Consider the following 17,902-nt stretch of genomic DNA (forward strand, 5'->3'; position numbering starts at 1 on the left):
CTGCGGTAGAGCTGATGGAAGACCCGCGGTCTTAGCAGCTGCCAGGGAAGCTACAATTTAATATATATAATATAGCTGTCAGGAAAGATAGAAGAAACAATGGACTAGCACTTCAGTCACATACAATACAGCCTATTGCAGAGGCATTATTTGCCAATGCACTTCAATCAACTACTGTGCTTCTATGGAAGCTAGTCGGATGTGAATGCTGTAAAAGCTTGTCAGCAGTAGACCGTTTTACAGGGTTGACTGTACTCACACTCCAGGAGACTCTGTGCTGCATGCTGAAGATGGCCGCCGGTCTCTGAGGAAGCAGGGAAAGTGAAAGCAACTTAAGGGCGCTAAACTTGCACGCACTCTGCATCTGCAAATTCGCAGAAACGCACATTGGTCCTCCATGCGAATGAACGGAGGACCGAATAACCCTGAGTCTATATCTTTTGAAATGTATTTTAAAATAGAGAGTACAATGATATTGGAACTTGCATGGAACAAAGCATACCTCCCAACTGTCACGATTCCGTCGGGACAGTCCCGATTTTCGGGTCCTGTCCCGACGTCCCACCCGCGGCAGGCATTGTCCCGCTGCGGGGGGTGGCAGTTGGGAGACCCCCCAATCTAGTAGAATAGACGCTGTGCGCATGCGCACAGCGTCTATTCTCGTATGAAAATGAGGTCGCGGCTAATTAGCATAAGCCGCACCCTCATTTGCATACGCCCCGCCCCCTTTTCGGGCGCTCGCGAGTGTCCCTATTTCATCCGGACACAAGTTGGGAGGTATGCAAAGAGTTTATATAAGACTCTTTATATGGCCAGTTTAACACATAGGGCAAAGCTGCAGTTCTAGCAAGGGTGCTATGAATTAATTTAGTGTATCATAATATACAACTGAGTGCATAATGAAGGCTGTTCATTGTGTGAACCTTGTGTTGATTTACAGCTGTTTCTGTCCTTTATATCCTGTATGAAGCTAAACACACTATAGTAATGCGGGTCAATATGTACAGTGCATCAGGTGACAATACACCATGAGGCAGCCAGGGTGTGGTCTGAACCAACCGCCAGTCATGGTACTTAATTAATAATGAGCACAAATAAACAAAAATATTCATTTGAATGTGACTCTGCTCTGTTGGTCAGACAAATATGTATCCTGTAATTTCATTATGAAGTACTGACAATAACATACCTCCCAACTTCTGTGAAGATTAAATAGAGACACTCGCGCAGCGCCCGGAAAGGGGGTGGGGCGTATGCAAATGAGGGCGCGGTTTATGCTAATTAGCCGCAGCCTCATTTTCATACGAGAATAGACGCTGTGCGCGTGCGCACAGCGTCTTTTCTATTAGATTGGGGGGTCTCCCAACTGCCACCCCCCGCAGCGGAACAATGACTGCCACGGGTGGGACAGCGGGACAGGACCCGAAAATCGGGACTGTCCCGCTGTAATCGTGACAGTTGGGAGGTATGCAATAATGAGGTGGACAGTTCTTATGAAACAGATGGACTTCAGGCCCAGCGCACATAATGGTTTCATCCATTGTGCTTAGTCTTCTAAATAAATGGTTGCAGATTTGTCCAAAATTAGAAAGTATTCTCTCAAAGAGGATACAGAATACAGTATAAACAGTAAGATCCACTGGCAGAAGCTCCATAGAGCATGTTATCTCTCCCTTCTTGACCGTGGCAGTTATAATGGCCGACCTGGGTCACAATTAAAGCCTACAAAGACAGTTTACTAGCACTTGGATATCATGTCATCTCCATTGGCCGGCCGAGGGAAGGCCTACCAATAACCCACCACTGTGGCGCATCTGTGCAACGGCTTAAAACCATGTTCAATTACCCAGGTCAGACCCATGATTTTTGGTAGAAGAGGGGTATTAGAGAAAGATTGCAGTTTACGTGCTAATTTCGGTCATGATAAAATGAAACCAAAACACTTCTGTTCTGGGGTGTGTTATAGTGCGCCGACAGTAGGGATTCAGACAGTCACTATTCCGACGTCGGCATCCCAAATATTCTATTCTCCCACTATGGGGGTCATGGACCCCCAAGTGGGAGAATAGTCCCGGTCAGTCGGGATCCTGACTGTTGGGGTTTTAACAGTCAGGATTTCAAAATTGGTATAATGACCGTCGGAATCCCGACTGTAGGGGGAGACATCCGGCATCTACTCTTGGTTGGCTGCATAATAACATGGGGATGTTTTTTAAAGCACACACCTGGAGCAGATTCAATTACCCAGTGTTTTCTGTACACTATGGGTTTAACGCCTGAAGCTATTCAATTGTTATGCCCGTACACACGTGGTGACTGAGCCTCTGTTTAGCGATGCCGTTATCCACAGATCAGTGCTGCACGAGCAATGTGTGCTGAGCAATCAGTCATGGCCAGTACTCTCTGAAGAGAGCGCATTGGCGATAACTAGATATATACTGCATGCATTATATATCTAGCAGAACCGCTCATTGCCGTCGCCAGGGTCCATACACACAGAGCAATCCATGCTTAATTTTTAAGCAATCTAGTCAGTTTGCTTAGAAATGGGGCTTTAATTGCCCCATCTATTGATTTCCCTGCACAGTAAACCCTCAGGTTATAACCACTAACCCATAGATTGTGCCAGAATCTATGGGTTTCCCTGCATGTAAAGGTGCAGGCACACGCCGCAAATATGGCTATGGAATTTCTCTTCAACTTCCCGGAGCCCAGATCTCATCTGCACATAAAGCCGGTTAGGTTATAAAAACAGATGATAAAAGAAATTCGGTACTTATATGTTAGTTGGGCACCCACTATAGTTAGTACGCTCATACCCCCACTATCCACGTCGGCATGGAGTTGACTTTACATAGTGTGGCGAGCGCAGCAAGCCCGAATTGTGGTGAGCGCAACAAGCCCCGCGAGGGGATGCAGAAAACGAAGCAACTAACATATAAGTACCAAAAATTCCAATGAGACACTGCAAGGAACTGTGAGAGAAGACTACCATCCTGATTTTGGGATATCCCCGGAATTAACTATAATTATAAATTGGATTAACATATTCTGAAAAACATGCCCAACTGGATGAATAAGAAGTTTAGGAATGTCTACGATATAAGGAGCTAAACCTGTGTGAATATGATGGGTTTATTAGAGAGCAGCGGGGAACCAGCGCCTGCACACCACTCTACAACCAACCAGGTACGTACTTTAGCGACGTCAGGACAGTTTGCGGATTTGTAACGATAAATCGACCATGTTTGTGTGTGTGATTATGCAGTGTGTGTGCTGTACATCAACCTAGCGTTCTCACTAGCAACCATGTTTATGCTTATAAAGGACGAACATGATCAGTCTGTCCTTTATAAAAATTATTGTTATATGTACATACAATCGTAGGGTACACACTGGAACGAATACCCTTCACTCCAGCGTGTACCGAACTTACCACCTTCGTCCATGTACAGCAGCTTCTCATGGCCCAGAAAACTCATCTGGGACAGACACCAGATACAGGGCAGTGAAAAAGTCTGTCCTGTCACCAACATTCATAACAAGGAGTCTTCAGGCAGCAGAGATAAACCATACTACAACATGTGTCTGCTGACAACATGGAGCAGATGAAAGTTAGAATGGGCCATGGGGAGTCCAAGCAGCTTCCCCAACAGGACATCCAGGCAGCTGAAACAGCAGGTAGAGCGGTAGTATCGGAACTGAGATACATACATACAATGGAGTTAGAGACAAGGGAGAGCAAGACACGTAGCGGGAAATTTACTAAGATTGAAGTTCGATTTTACATGAGCTGTTGTTATGGGAAACTAATCAGAATCTACTTATTTATTTAGCATCTTCTAATAGATAGTATCTGACTGGTTGCCAATAGCAACATCCCATCTTGGTAAATTTCCCCCATAGGAGAGGAGGGAGGAGACCAGGGAGAAAAGAGAGGGAAATGCTGCACTCTAACTAGAGGAAAACCCATTCTACTATGTTTAAGGTTACTATAATGTATTTTGTGTATTGATACACACATATAAAGTCTCTGTGCATTTATTATTCTGTAATTTTTGAAAATAAAAGATTAGTGAAAAGAGCACAATATTACATAAAAACATATTTTGTGTTGAAGCCAGTGGCGGTGTTCTAGTTCGGCAGCTTCATTGGTGCCAGCAGTGCGACTTTGCTGGACAACCTGAATAAGCTGATTGGCCAATGGTCACACTGGACAACCTGAATAAGCTGATTGGCCAATGGTCACACTGGACAACCTGAATAAGCTGATTGGCCAATGGTCACACTGGACAACCTGAATAAGCTGATTGGCCAATGGTCACACTGGACAACCTAAATAAGCTGATTGGCCAATGGTCACACTGGACAACCTGAATAAGCTGATTCGCCAATGGTCACACTGGACAACGTGAATAAGCTGATTGGCCAATGGTCACACTGTCAGCGATGCAGCAGATCACAGGAGCTGGCAGTGGGCATTAAGGCTATGACAATTTCACCCATCATAAGCATGACTATATATAGTATATCAACACATACAGTAAATATCACATTCCACAACAATTGTGTAATTATTAGGCCACACACTTTCAGTGATGGGTGAATCCTGGATTATTACAGCCCCAGCTCAGGTGAGCATTAGGTATTACACACAGATACGACAAGTATAGACAAGCGAAGACAATAGGGTAGATTTCCCCATCTTAACGTTTGCATAAAGCATGGAAGACCTTTGTATGTAACAGCCATAGGTACAGAATGTTAATGCCTATGAACACCGTAGATACTGCCAAATGTGCTTGTGCCCAAATACACCTGAGGTGCCAGCACTCTGCCCGTGCCTTCCTGGTTGTCACTGCCACCTTCAGTGCTTATGTTTTCCAAGAGATCAGCTCCAAACAACCATGGCATCGTGAAAACAATCTGGCCACGGCAGCCCAATGCAGGAATCCACAGCACACACCAGCAAAAGCAGCCCTTTCTGTCAGTGCTGCTGAAACCTGCCACATGTCATACACCTTTTGCACTACAAAAGTATATATTTACTATGATGGTGTAATACCAGCATAGTTTAAAATACTTTAAGAACAAGCATTAATACCATGTAGGTTTTTATCTTTAACCTCACTTCTGGAATTTTTTTTTTTTTTCAAAGCAGCATCAACTTTATTTATAAATCCAAGACACTGGTGAGGATAAGCACAAACAATGGGCTGTGCTTTACATATGTTCAGACACTGAAGACCATTACTTAAGTTACATGAACACGATTCCTTCTGACCCTTGTTTATCTGCTAGGAATGTAAAACCACTGTAAACCAATGAATGTGAATACCTCCCAAATAGAGGTATCAAGGCACCAGGATGGTCCAGAGGTTTAAAAAACTAATGCTTGAATGCAGATGTTTAAACAAAATTAATGAAGTAACATAGAAACATAGAATTTGACGGCAGAAAAGAACCATTTGGCCCATCTAGTCTGCACCTTTTTTATCCTTCAGGTAATCTCAGCCCTTTTTAATCCTTAATTCTACTTAAGTCAACTGTGCTAAAGCATGGATATCTTGAAAACCTGCACTGCTAGGGTTCCTTGAGGAAGGATTTTGAAAACCACTGCATTAAGAATGTGTGCCATTGTTCTAAGTCACCTCTAAAATTTACAGCATATCTGGCATTTGCAGTACTCCCAAGAAGCCCGCTTTGCAGTCTGACAGAAATGCAGATGGGGACCCCAAAGTTAGAGGGTTTCTATACACCACCCCATTTGCAAACAATGCTTCTCACCTAAAGACATTGGTAACTTATTATAAAACTTAATATATTAATATATTAGTAACATGAGAGGTTTCATCCATCACATGGTTCCCATATAGAGCAGTGATTTCATGGATAGTCCAAGTCGGCTGAACATGAGGCAGCGAAACACATGCGGCAGAACATTTAGTAATGATTGCATGCACTTGGTGCTCCATGTGATGCACCTGTGCAGCACATTGTGAACTGCTCAAGAACTCGTAGAAAAAATAAAAAATAAACCTGAAAATAATTTATTGCAATTAAATGCTCTTCAATACATCTCTATGGTCGCACCATTAATCCGTTTACAGCTGGGCCGGCCAAACAGGCCCATGTGATCTACCAACAGTTCACGTTGCTGAGACCACAGGTGTAGTCATTACTAACGGTCACATTTTCAAACCTGTGCTGCATGCATTGCTAACCGACACATTCTACAGATCCTCAAGTAGTCTGGAAAACATGACCTGTTGGTAAATCTTTAGGGCTGGTTTGGCCACTGTTGGTGGTTAAGATATGGTGACTGCTCGCATTGTAGTACAAAGGACTAAAACCCCCAAATCCTTTCGTATTGAGCCTTTATATTAATCACACATGGGTGGGATTTGACCAGACCATTAACACAGAAGTTGCAGTGGCCAAACGATCTTGCAGTGCAGAAATAAAGGACCGTCCATGGGGAATGGCAATCTGCCGTGTCCTAGGAGTTCTAGCAGTCACTTCAGTCCTATCACAGGGTTAAAATCGATCCGCCGCTCTGCTTGCCACCGCCCGTATATTGCCATACACTTTAGATGGTGGGCTTCCTGTTGTGTTGAGGAAAAAAAGAGAAATGTTAACCCTTGGAATATATAAAGCTGAATGTTCTGTTTACAAATTGGATGTATCCTCAGGTACAGAACAATCAGGAACCTGACCAGTCACTATGGGGGTAATTTACTAAGATCGGAGTTTCTATTTTACATGGGATGTTGCTTTGGGCAACCGATCACAAGTGATTATCTTCTATGAGGTGCTAAATAAGTAGATTCTGATTAGTTGCCCATAGCAACATGCCATGTAAAGAAGAACTCCCATCTTAGTAAATTTCCCCCTATCGGTGTGTGTGTTTCTGACAGCCTTCAGCCCTCTCCCAATTTGGCTACATGCCTATCCCCCCTAACACGGAGGTCAGAGGATGAGCAGCATGGCCCTCATTACTGATGTGCTCCCTCATCGGCACATGCACAGATGACAGAGGGGGTCATTAACGACCCAAGGGAGCACGATTCCTTCTTCGGGCATAGTGTACACTGTGGGCAATATAACAAAATGATATCACTCATGAAGGCCAAAATTAATGATATTGTTCATTATATTGCCCAGTGTGAACGCACCATTACATCTGCCCCACCTGTAGCTCAGCACGTGTCCCTGAATTATGAAATGTGTGCAGTCGGAACCAGACTTACCCAGAATGAGGTTACAAATAGCGGTTCTTGCCATCTTGATGTTCTGAAATGACCCCAGTATGTGTATTTTTCTGTCAAAAGAACACAAACTAAATCAAGTAACCATTATGATGATTTAGCACAACCAGCAGTGGAAGGCGCAAATCGTACAGCAGACATTTGAGACCAGAGGTGGTTACACACCTCACAGGATTACTCCGCTTTAGATTTCCATACCTGGATAGTAAAGGAGAATGCCATTGATGGGAGTATTTCCCATTGCTTACTTGGGAATCTAAAAGCCGTGTTTCACTCTTTAGTTTCAAGCACTTATTAGCTGAAACCTAGAGAACGTATTGTTTTATGCTGGTTCTAAAAGGCGACCCGTAGCAATTTAAGTGCAGAGAAAATTCAATAGCGGTACGTTGCAGTTCACCAACATTACTCCCAGTATACACCTTTTTCAATACAATCCTCTTATTTGCCCAATGACGGGTGTAATTGGAATCTGCCTAGAATTTGTATGCCGCAATTAGAACATAATGTTCCCATTTTCAACTAAATCTAACTAAACATTGGGGTAAACACTGAACACTAGTAAAACTTAGAAATGTCCTCTATCACCAGACCATACGGTATATATACACGATCGCTAGGTCAAGAGGTCGACATGCATTAGGTTAATCACTGAAGGTCAACAGGCCTTAGGTGGACACAAAAAAGTCGACATTGCTTTAAGTTGACATTGGGAAGGTCGACAAAAAAAAAGGTTAGAAACCCATGTCTACCTTTTGACTATCGCCATGCGGACAGGTGGTATTTTGTGCTCTACCATCATCTATGGCAGTAGTTCCCAACCCTGGTCCTCAAGTACCCCCAACAGTGCATGTTTTGCAGGTCTCCACACAGAATCACAAGTGCTAGAATTAGCTCCACCTGTGGATCTTTTCAAATGTGCCTGAATAATGAGTGCACCTGCCGGGTGACCTGGAAAACGTGCACTGTTGGGGGTACTTGAGGACCAGGGTTGGGAACCACTGATCTATGGCATGGACGGAGAATATAATAGTGTGCCACACGTAGTGAGGCACTGAGCCCGAAGCATGGCAACCGCACCCCCACTCCTTCCTCCAGTTTGTGGACTACAAAGTTTTTTCCACTGGATACCTGAACCAGGACTTATTGTGGACATTGCCAACTCCAGGGCTAAACCAAAGCCGACCTGAGGACAGCCAGCCATCCCCACTCCAAAGGGGACCACTTCAGTTGCTGCATGCAGTTGTGGCAGATATCCTGATATGTGAGTGATAAAACTGACCAATACAAACTTTCCACTTTATTCATCCAAGTCCAATAGGAACAGGATCCATCTCAAAGAAGGATAAGTGGGGTACTTTCCCTCATTCAAAGTATAACTCGCTTATTTAATCATCTAAAGTGTATTTTACACCCAAAAACGACATTATGCACCATTTCTAAATGCTATTTATAATGTATTTTAACATTGTCTTATTTTAGTATGTTATTGTATTAGGGAATAAATTGTTTTCCAATTCAAAGCGCAGTTTAAACTTTTCCTTTTTCTTGTATATGTACCAAGGGACGGACTATCCCTAACCCAAACTGCTGCTAAATTTGAATTATGCCCTAAGCAGTGCCTGGTATTTATTTATCCTAGTGGTAATACACACCTTGTTTTCTCTTTCGAGGTGACGCGGTACACTTTTTTACGGTGTCCATTTCGAAAATTGGGACACAAAAAAAAAAAAAAAGTGAAAAAACCCATGTCGACCTTTTGACCAATCACTGATGAAAGAATATCCTCCCCATTATTACTTCTCAACAGCGGAACTGGAAACCATTGTGTTTTTGTTTTTTTTGCTGGTGTATTTAAGCATTGGAATTGCAGCATGTACTTACGAGTCTGCAAGAACTATCCTGGTTTTCGTAACATTTTCGATGGTGAACTTTGTTTTTCCTCCTTTTCCAGCTATTCGGCCAATAGCGCGCGAGAGATGGTCACCTTTCAGGGGCTTAACTGAGAAGAGAAGAAGCCAGGACTTTATAGGCAAAGATTCCGGTGATCCGGGTAACGGCTTGGTAAAGGATTAAGGAGTATGGTTGAGCATAGTGCTTGTGAAGAAAGCTACCCGGTCTGTCTCCAGATCTGATGTTTGGTATTCAGGATTTAAATAATCCCCCAAACTTGTTTGGATATAATAAAGCTGCTTTTATTTATTAAATGTCTGTTTAACGCCAATCTCTAAATAGAAGCTTTAGGGGCAGATTTACTAAGTCTTGGAAAGAGATAAACTACCAATTATTCAGCTACTGTGACATCACAGGAGTCGATGGGCTGATACCTTATCGCTCTCTACATTAATCCCCAACTAGATATCACACAGGTCAAGTTATAAAAAAAAAAAAAAAAGTGAGATTACAAAATGAATTAAAATGTCTTCATCCCCTTTGTACTAGGCAGATTTCGGTAACTGCCACGCCAGTAAGGCGAATACGTCAGTAACTCATTCTGAATTGGAGAGCATCAAATTAGTCCGCTTACCATCGGTAACTTCGAAAGACTCTAGGAAGAGATCATCCAGACGAACCAACGCTAAAGAATCCTGGAAGAGAAACAGGGCGCGTTAGACAGCAAATAAAATACTCATGTCTATTATATTCCAGGGACCGGGTCGACAATTCTTTGTTATATCTGCCATAAAAGGGCAGAAAGGACTTCTGTAAACAACTGCATGGAAGGAATACACGACTGCATAGAATACAGGTAATCAGAGAGAAGGGGAAAATGCATTCAGGGACACTGATCCATTTTAAATAGGGTGGACATTCTCGGGATTGGGATCTGCAGGATCCCGGGAGTTGGCCCCAAAATCGCCGGGATTCCAATCCCAGTATTTCAAGATTAGACTCCCAACAGCACCCAGCAATGTAAGTGAATATGCGAGGCGGCTTTTTATTAAGAAAGTCAATTGGGATTGGCTTCCCCAGTTCCAAACTTTCTGGATATGGAGGGTGCTGTGAATACAGAGATTGGAGGTAGGAGCAGGTAGGGACTGGGGATGGTTGGTGAGTTTGTGGGCGAAAAATAGTCACAGCTCAAAGTTAAAGTACATGGCAGAAGCCATCATTTTAATAGTCTTCTAACTAGTAATGGATATATAGGTAATGGATCCAAATATAAATTATACAAGTTATACAAAGACACCTTTTCCACTATGCAAGCTGGGTCACACCCAGGATTTTGTACCAGAGTGCGACCCGGCTTGCAAACCCTTATCCATTAGCAGCGGTGATGTCATCGGGAGCTGGGAGATGAGAACATCTCCCAGCGGTGGCTTTGTATTGCAGTGAATGGGGCCCAGGTCAAATCGATACAGGTTACCCATTTACACTGCCCTGGACACGGGAGCATCCTAGGTCCAACCCAGTTTGGAGTCACAGGCCAGCCAACCCAGTATTTTGCCTGGGGACGCGTTTCCACTTGCAAAAAATCCAGGTCGATACGAGTCCCTGCCCAAAATCCTGGGTTATTTTTGCTAGTGGAAAGGGGGTATAAGTGATCCAAAAGGTAATGATGGGGAAGATACAAGGTGGACTGACTGAAGGTTAACTCGTGTGTAAAAACCCAATTCCTATATTCCCTATCTGTATGTAAAATATAAAAAATACAAGAACTGGTCTCATGCCGATATACGCTGGACCAATGTATATATTAATAATTCAATACGGCTTCCAAAAGACAGACTGTGCTAAACTCTGCCCTTAAAGAACCGTTATCTCTGGAGGCAGGGGAGTTATATGGTGGAATCTGATCCATGAGAGAGCGCTGACTAATTAGCCAAAAAGCTAATAACAACCTCGGTGGTGGGATCTATTTAAAGATACATAAGCCTACCATTAGCAACTCCAGCTACTGCATAGCCGTAATATAGCAAAGAAATAACTCACCTCCACCTGGAAACCCAAAATAAAGGCTTTGACAAAATCTGCAGCTTTGGTTAGCGCCCCGACATCTGTGGTTTCTTTACAGGTCTGGAAAAGAGGTGAAAACATCATTATATTACTGGTATCAACTCAACAGGAGACACCTGAGCTGCTCCTACAACTCCTCTGTGATCAGGAACACTGCATAGAAGTTCTGCAAACAGTCAGTATGACTACATGGAGCGAGGTTAGGAGATCTGCAGCTCACAATAAAGATATATTCAAACAGAACAAAATATAGATTCAAATTTCATATCTGTTGGAATCAGCATATTAAAGAGGTTTCCCCCAGCTACAAAAAGGCCAAACTGCCCATATTGAAAGAATGTTTTTTTGTTGTTGTTGTTGTTTTCTTTTTCAAAGAGCCTCTATATGCTCAGTAACAGGCTAGGGAAAATGTGTCATGGGGGAGGATGTTCTAACATCCGCCCCCCAGCTCATTCATAATTATCGCATATGCACTAACATATGCGATAATTATGGTAAAGGACAGCTCTTGCGTTAAGAGCTGTCCTTTGCTTTGAGAGTCGGCGGGTCCCGGCGGCTCCCCCCTCCCTCCCTTACAAGGCGCTGCTGCTGCGCCAGGCTCTCCTCCTCCCTGCACCCGAGAGGATCATAGTGCAGGGAGGAGGAGGTCACAGGTCTGGGCATTAGAAGCCCATAGGCTTCTATGGGGCATCGCCAGATTTTTCTGGCGATGCCCCCCGTCACGATAACCCGGCGGGGGATGCTTAGAGCATCCCAAAATTCGGTAACAACCCTGATAACTGGGTTTTTACTGCATTTTTAGTTTAGAGAATCTCCCCCATGGTCTGAAAAGAAATGAACATTTCCCCAAAGATAAAAGAAAAGAGTTCATGTTTTCCCTTTCCAGGAGAAATACAAAAATAGAGTAAACAACCACTGTCTGGGGGGTTCTCTGCCCATTATACTTTCTTGCCAAACCTGGTAGATGTAATAAACCTGGTACAGAGATAAAGCGGTAGGTGAAAATGCACCAGCAAATCAGCTGTGCTTGAAAAAGAAGTCAGGATTGGATTGGCTCGTGCGTGATCACCTTCCACTTTATCAGGCTTAATACATATGCCCCTCTGTATCTAACAAATCCAAGTGTTAATATTGATAGTGAAAGCATTGGCAGTGCTACAGGCTGCTCCTACCATAGATCCTGCTTTCTAGGTAGATTAAATTACTAAATGCATTTTAAGATACACAGGGTTAGATGTATGATCTGTTGTTATATGGGGGAAGTGGTATCATCACACGTTATGTGCACAGATACCACTTCTCCCCATGTAAGAAGCAGTTGCCGCTTGGGAACATCCCTGTCCATATCGGCGCTGCTATCTAAATGATAGCAGGCTGATATGCAGGGCAAATTTATGAACAGTCAGCAGCGCTGACCATTCAGCTCCCTGCCGCTATTGACTGACAGCTGCAGGTGGCAATGCCTTATCCCCACAGCAGGGACAGCGCTGTTCCTGCTGCTGGCTCCAGGCGGCACTGGAGATTTCGCATGAGTAGCGCGTGCATTCCCCGTTAGCCAGATGGGCAGTCAGAGACAGCAAGTCAGTGTGAACTGATGGGCTATCTCCAGGAGGGGACCTCGGCAGAGGGGGAGCGCTGCCCTCCAGCTGTTTAACTACATATCTATCTCAGCATGCCCTGCAACAGTTTTGCTATCTGGCCATGCTAAAACTTGCAGGGCATGCTGGGATGTGTAGTTCATTGGCAGCTGGAGGAGGAAAGATAAACAGAATCTGATTGGTTGCAGATAGCAACATGTCATCTGAAATAGAACTCCCATCTTAGTAAAGAAACCCCTATCATTAATTTAAACATTGGGGCCAATGGGTGCGGTAGATCGACTCGAGCTGGAATCTGAAGGTAACTACATCAACATCGGAATACAGACTGCTGGTACACCGACATGGGGGTGAGCGCATCGAAACCCCTTGCAGGGTCAGTGGCACACCCACCACAGATTTATTTCTTCCTAGTGGACCCCCATTTGGAAGAATTGCCCCTGTAAGTTGGGATCAGACTGTTGAGCATTTAATATTCGGGATTCCGAAATCACTGTACTAGCCATCAGAATCCCGACTGTGGGGAGGTCATCAGTCACCCAAGGCCAACATGCAGGACACTACATGAGATGTCATCATTGCCAGAGTTGCCATCTCACATTTGGCCCCTGGGAGCAGATATGAGCCATCAAATCTATTCTCCAGCCCATCTGTGTATTGATCGATTATAATACTTTCAGATTTTTGTATATAAAATATCTGCCTGGCAAGTCTGAATACATGTATCCGAGAATGCTTTATCTCACGGTGGTTCCACCAGGAGATGTTGGTTCTTCCACAGGCAGTTACCTTATGTTAGAGAACATCTGAACTATATACCTTACCCTTATCTCAACATTTCTCGTTTTCAGGTTAAATCGGACTTGAAGCTGTAAGTGTTCTACAATCGGCGTAAAGATCTTCATCCAGTTTTCTTTCAGGGGAGTATATCGGTTTGACGGAACAGGGATTTTTCTCATTTCATCTTTGTCTCCCTGTAAAAGATATATATGTAATATAGGAAAACAAGGAATGGAAATACATAGATTTAAGATCATTTCTATTGCTGCAAAATTGTGATTCTCCAAAACATCCTCTCACATAGTAAATATAATGGAAGAACAGCTCAATGTGAACAAGCCTACTGAGTTCAAATAATTTAGGATAAGCTTAGTCCATAGCTTAATGTGACTGACCAACTCCATGGGGCAAGGGGGCAGATGTATTAAGCCTGTTCAAGAGATAAAGCAGAAGGCTATAATGCACAAGCCAATCAACTATGCTTGAAAAATGACAGTTGGGAATTGATTGGTTGGTGCCTTATCACCTTCCACTTTATCTGTTCCCCAGGCTTAATACATCTGCCCCAAGATTACTTAAGAGGATAGCAGCACCTGCAGGATGTTATACTGCCTACACTCTACTAAGGAGCGTATACAGCAAACACTTGCATTGCACTTGATAGGTATTACAACTAAAATAGAAACATCAAACTTGACAGAAGATCAGAACCACATGGTCCATTTAGTTGATAGGTTTGGGATAGGGTATTAGGGTAGTGTTCCCGCTAGGCTGTTTTAGCGGGGAGCTGCGCCCTGCTCAATTTTTACAGGGCAAAATGCACCCTGTCCTGCTAGCAGCGCCCTGCTAAAACAGCCTGGTGCCTGCCCTGGCTGTGTGCATGGGGAAGCGCAGCGCCGCCTTAGACGGCGATTCCCAGCGCTTCCCCGGCAGCACGTTAACTTTGGCAGGGCCGGGCATGCCCCCTTTAGTGACGGCGGCTGCGGGCACGCCCCCTTTAATGACGTCCGGCGGCCGGGCCCGCCCCTTTTCATGATGTCACGCCCGGGCACGCCCCTTTTGTGACGTCGGCTGCCCGGGACCGCCCACAACTGTGACGTTGGCGAGCCCGGTCCGCCCCCCTTGCGCTGCCCCTGTGCAGCGGCGCCCTGCCCGCCCTCATTTCTAGAGGGAACACTATAGGGTTGGTTTATCAGTCTGGGTTAAGGTTAGTTTAGCACTCAGGTTTAGAAGTTAGGGTATTAGGGAATTACATAACCATTTTATTGATTGAAATAAGTAAAGCTGTGTGCACACGGTGCAATATTGCCAGTGATTTGTTTGTGCTGCAGCAATAAATCGCCGGGTGCGCGCTCCCGTGTTCAGCCCCATAGTGGTCACTGGTTGTAGAAGCTTGCTCCTGCGATCAGCTGTTTCCCTCTGCGGCTCCCCCAGCAGTCTCCTGTTCATCAGAGACCATCTCTGGTCTCCGATGAAAACTGGGCAATATATTGCACCGTGTGTACACAGCTTTAGATAGAATACTATGGGGTGTACCCAATTAGCCCCAATACATTTTCGGCCAATTAAAAAAACTGCCTGAATTATATGACTGATGGCCAATGGCCAATATCACAGTATCCAATTAAAACCTATTTTTGTTGGTCGAAAACGGACCCGTGATCGCACAAAAAAAACACATGGGATCAGGGCTTCTTATTGGGGACTACACTTTGTATGCCTGAGTGAAGATATTGAGGGAAAGGACATCAGCATTGGGACTTATGCTGGGTACACACCAGGACGACTAGGGCCCGATCCCCTCAATCTAGATCCAATTCCAACCAATTGGATGTAGGATGTAGATTGTGTGGTGATCGGGCCCTTTTCTGTCCTGGTGTGGACCGATACCGATCCGATGCGCGGTCCCGCGGGTCGGTCGTTATTCAGATCCTACCTGCTGCAGGTAGGATCTGAATAACGACCATACTGCCGGGTGCGGGTTGCCATCGGATCGGACCCGCTCACGGTGCACATCGTGAGCGGGTCGTGCCCCCCCCGCATCATCGTGAGCGGGTCTGAAGAAACACTGATGACCCGCTCACAATGTGCATCGTGAGCAGGTCGTCGTGGTGTGTACCCGACATAACAGGATAGCCCATTGCAGACTTAACAGCAGCAGTCAAGTTCCATTGCTAATAGGAACAACCCAATATTTTGAATTCCAAAAACATAGAATTTGACAGCAGATAAGAATATTTTCCATACAGGCTGCCTTTCAGGGTTAAAGCATCATCTGATGAAGCCGCCGACACCTTACAGGAGGCGGAGAAACGCGTCATATGAATACTAACTACCCTACCATCCTCTCTGGAGCTCCAGAACGCGATTCCCCCACCTGCCTGCAGGAAAAGCAAGTACTGTCAAACTTCTAATCAGTACTGTAATCAGCAAGCAAATACTGGGATCTTTTTATATACATTTTTTAAAGTAGTAAATGTTCCTTTGTTTTTTTTTTTTTTTTCTATAATCGCATACCAACCAGTAGTTGGCCAGACAGTGGACTGTATAGAATTCTCCTGTGCACTAAACAGTGTCCTTTAGAAACGGCCGACATACTGTTGACAGGAAGGATCCAATAATATCTGGATACAATTCAACCAACAGAGGCCACACAACAAAATCTTGAGCCATCTTTGTATGCATTTTTATATTGTTTATTGGTAATCATTTATTTTCTTATATTTATATATTTTTTTTCTTTTGATGTTTAGTCATTATTAATACATGCCTATCTGTTTTTAATATTGATCAGTATCACTGGCCAGTGAAAATCATATTTGTCTAATAAAATTGTAAAAATATATTTTACACATTGTTTCTAGCGCGTGTACATGTATTTTTCTTATTCGTGAAGTAGAGCCTCCAGTCTGACTATATCTGCCAGGAGATGGCTACCTGTAGCATCACCCAAATACATAAGTTACAACATTCATGGCTTTACATAGCAGGCAGTTAGAGCACACAGTGTAGTTCTTGCTACTTAAGACTATTTTGTCATTTGCACAGTACTCGGAGCAATGTCCAACAATCTGTGGGGTATGGGTGAAAACCGGACCAGGACAAAACCCCCGGACCAGACATCAAACTCTGCATTTTGTAGCTTGTAGCCTCCGGTCCGGGGGGTGTCCTGTCCGGGGGGGCTGCCTGTCACACCTGTCACCAGGTAGAGGAGGAGGGGTACAATAAAGCCTCCCTGTTTGGTCCGGGCATGTAGCAAAAACCGGACGGTCCGGACCACACGGGGAGGCTGTAATCTCCCCTTCCCCATATCCCTGGTGATAGCTATCAAAGGTATCCCCCCGGACAAGACACCCCCGGACAGGACACCCCCCGGCCCGGACTCTACAAGCTCCGGACTGCAGATTTTGATGTCCTGTCCGGCGGTCCGGAGTGTAGTCCGGTCCGTTTTTTACATAGTCCCCAATCTGTGGTTCTTTTAGCTGTTGTTGACAAGACGTGTTGAGACCGTTGGTTCTTTTGCACAACATTCTGAGACCTGTGGTTCCTCAGATGTCCGCAACAAGGCACGCTGACTTGGAGGGTTGCGCAGATGTCCACAACAAGGCACACAGACTCCAGGGGTTGCAAAGATGTCCCCAACAAGGCACGCTGAGACCTGTGGTTCCTCAGATGTCCGCAACAAGGCACGCTGAGACCTGTGGCTCCTCAGATGTCCCCAACAAGGCACGCTGAGACCTGTGGCTCCTCAGATGTCCCCAACAAGGAATGCAGAGACCTGCTGTTCCTCAGATGTCCCCAACAAGGAATGCAGAGACCTGCTGTTCGCAGAACATCAAGGCACGATGAGACATGGGGTTCCTCAGAGGGACATACTCAGATGTCCCCAACAAGGCACGATGAAACATTTGGTTCCTCAGATGTCCCCAACAAGGCACGCTGAGACCTGTAGTTTCACAGCAGCTGAAGAACCACATAACTATATCGGCATCACGTCACATACATACCATTAGCTTGTCCCCAGATATGGGTGGGAAATCCGGCCTTTTCTTGGGCTGCTCTCCGGTCTCCATGGGCCTGTCCTCTACCGCCCTCCGCTTCCTGCTCTTCTTGCTGGCCACGGTGGTGAAGGCCTCCCCGGAGGCGGCTGTGCTCTCAACTTCCATAGTATCAGCTCCGACTCCCCTCACTCTCAGCCAGGTCACAACACGTGCAGATCAGCTGCCATCCGTGCACAGAAAGGGGGCGTGGCCAGTTCGTAGCCAGTATAGAACCTATTTAGAATGACGTCACATAAAAGGC

At 44.8% G+C, this 17,902-nt stretch overlaps 1 protein-coding gene across 1 annotated transcript; it reads right to left on the reverse strand.

Moving 5' to 3' along the window:
- Positions 1–6,034: 6,034 nt before the first annotated feature.
- PNO1 (partner of NOB1 homolog) lies at positions 6,035–17,864 on the reverse strand. The gene is made up of 7 exons (XM_083175745.1): positions 17,608–17,864; positions 13,645–13,794; positions 11,199–11,282; positions 9,793–9,853; positions 9,150–9,267; positions 7,251–7,321; positions 6,035–6,605 (listed from the first exon to the last, which is right to left on the reverse strand). The coding sequence occupies exons 1-7, from the start codon at positions 17,764–17,766 to the stop codon at positions 6,538–6,540; spliced, it is 711 nt and encodes a 236-aa protein (XP_083031871.1). The 5' UTR covers positions 17,767–17,864; the 3' UTR covers positions 6,035–6,537.
- Between the last annotated feature and the right edge of the window lie 38 nt (positions 17,865–17,902).

The sequence above is a fragment of the Crinia signifera genome, chromosome 3, assembly GCF_055691185.1.
Source record: "Crinia signifera chromosome 3, ASM5569118v1, whole genome shotgun sequence".
NCBI classification, from domain to species: domain Eukaryota; kingdom Metazoa; phylum Chordata; class Amphibia; order Anura; family Myobatrachidae; genus Crinia; species Crinia signifera.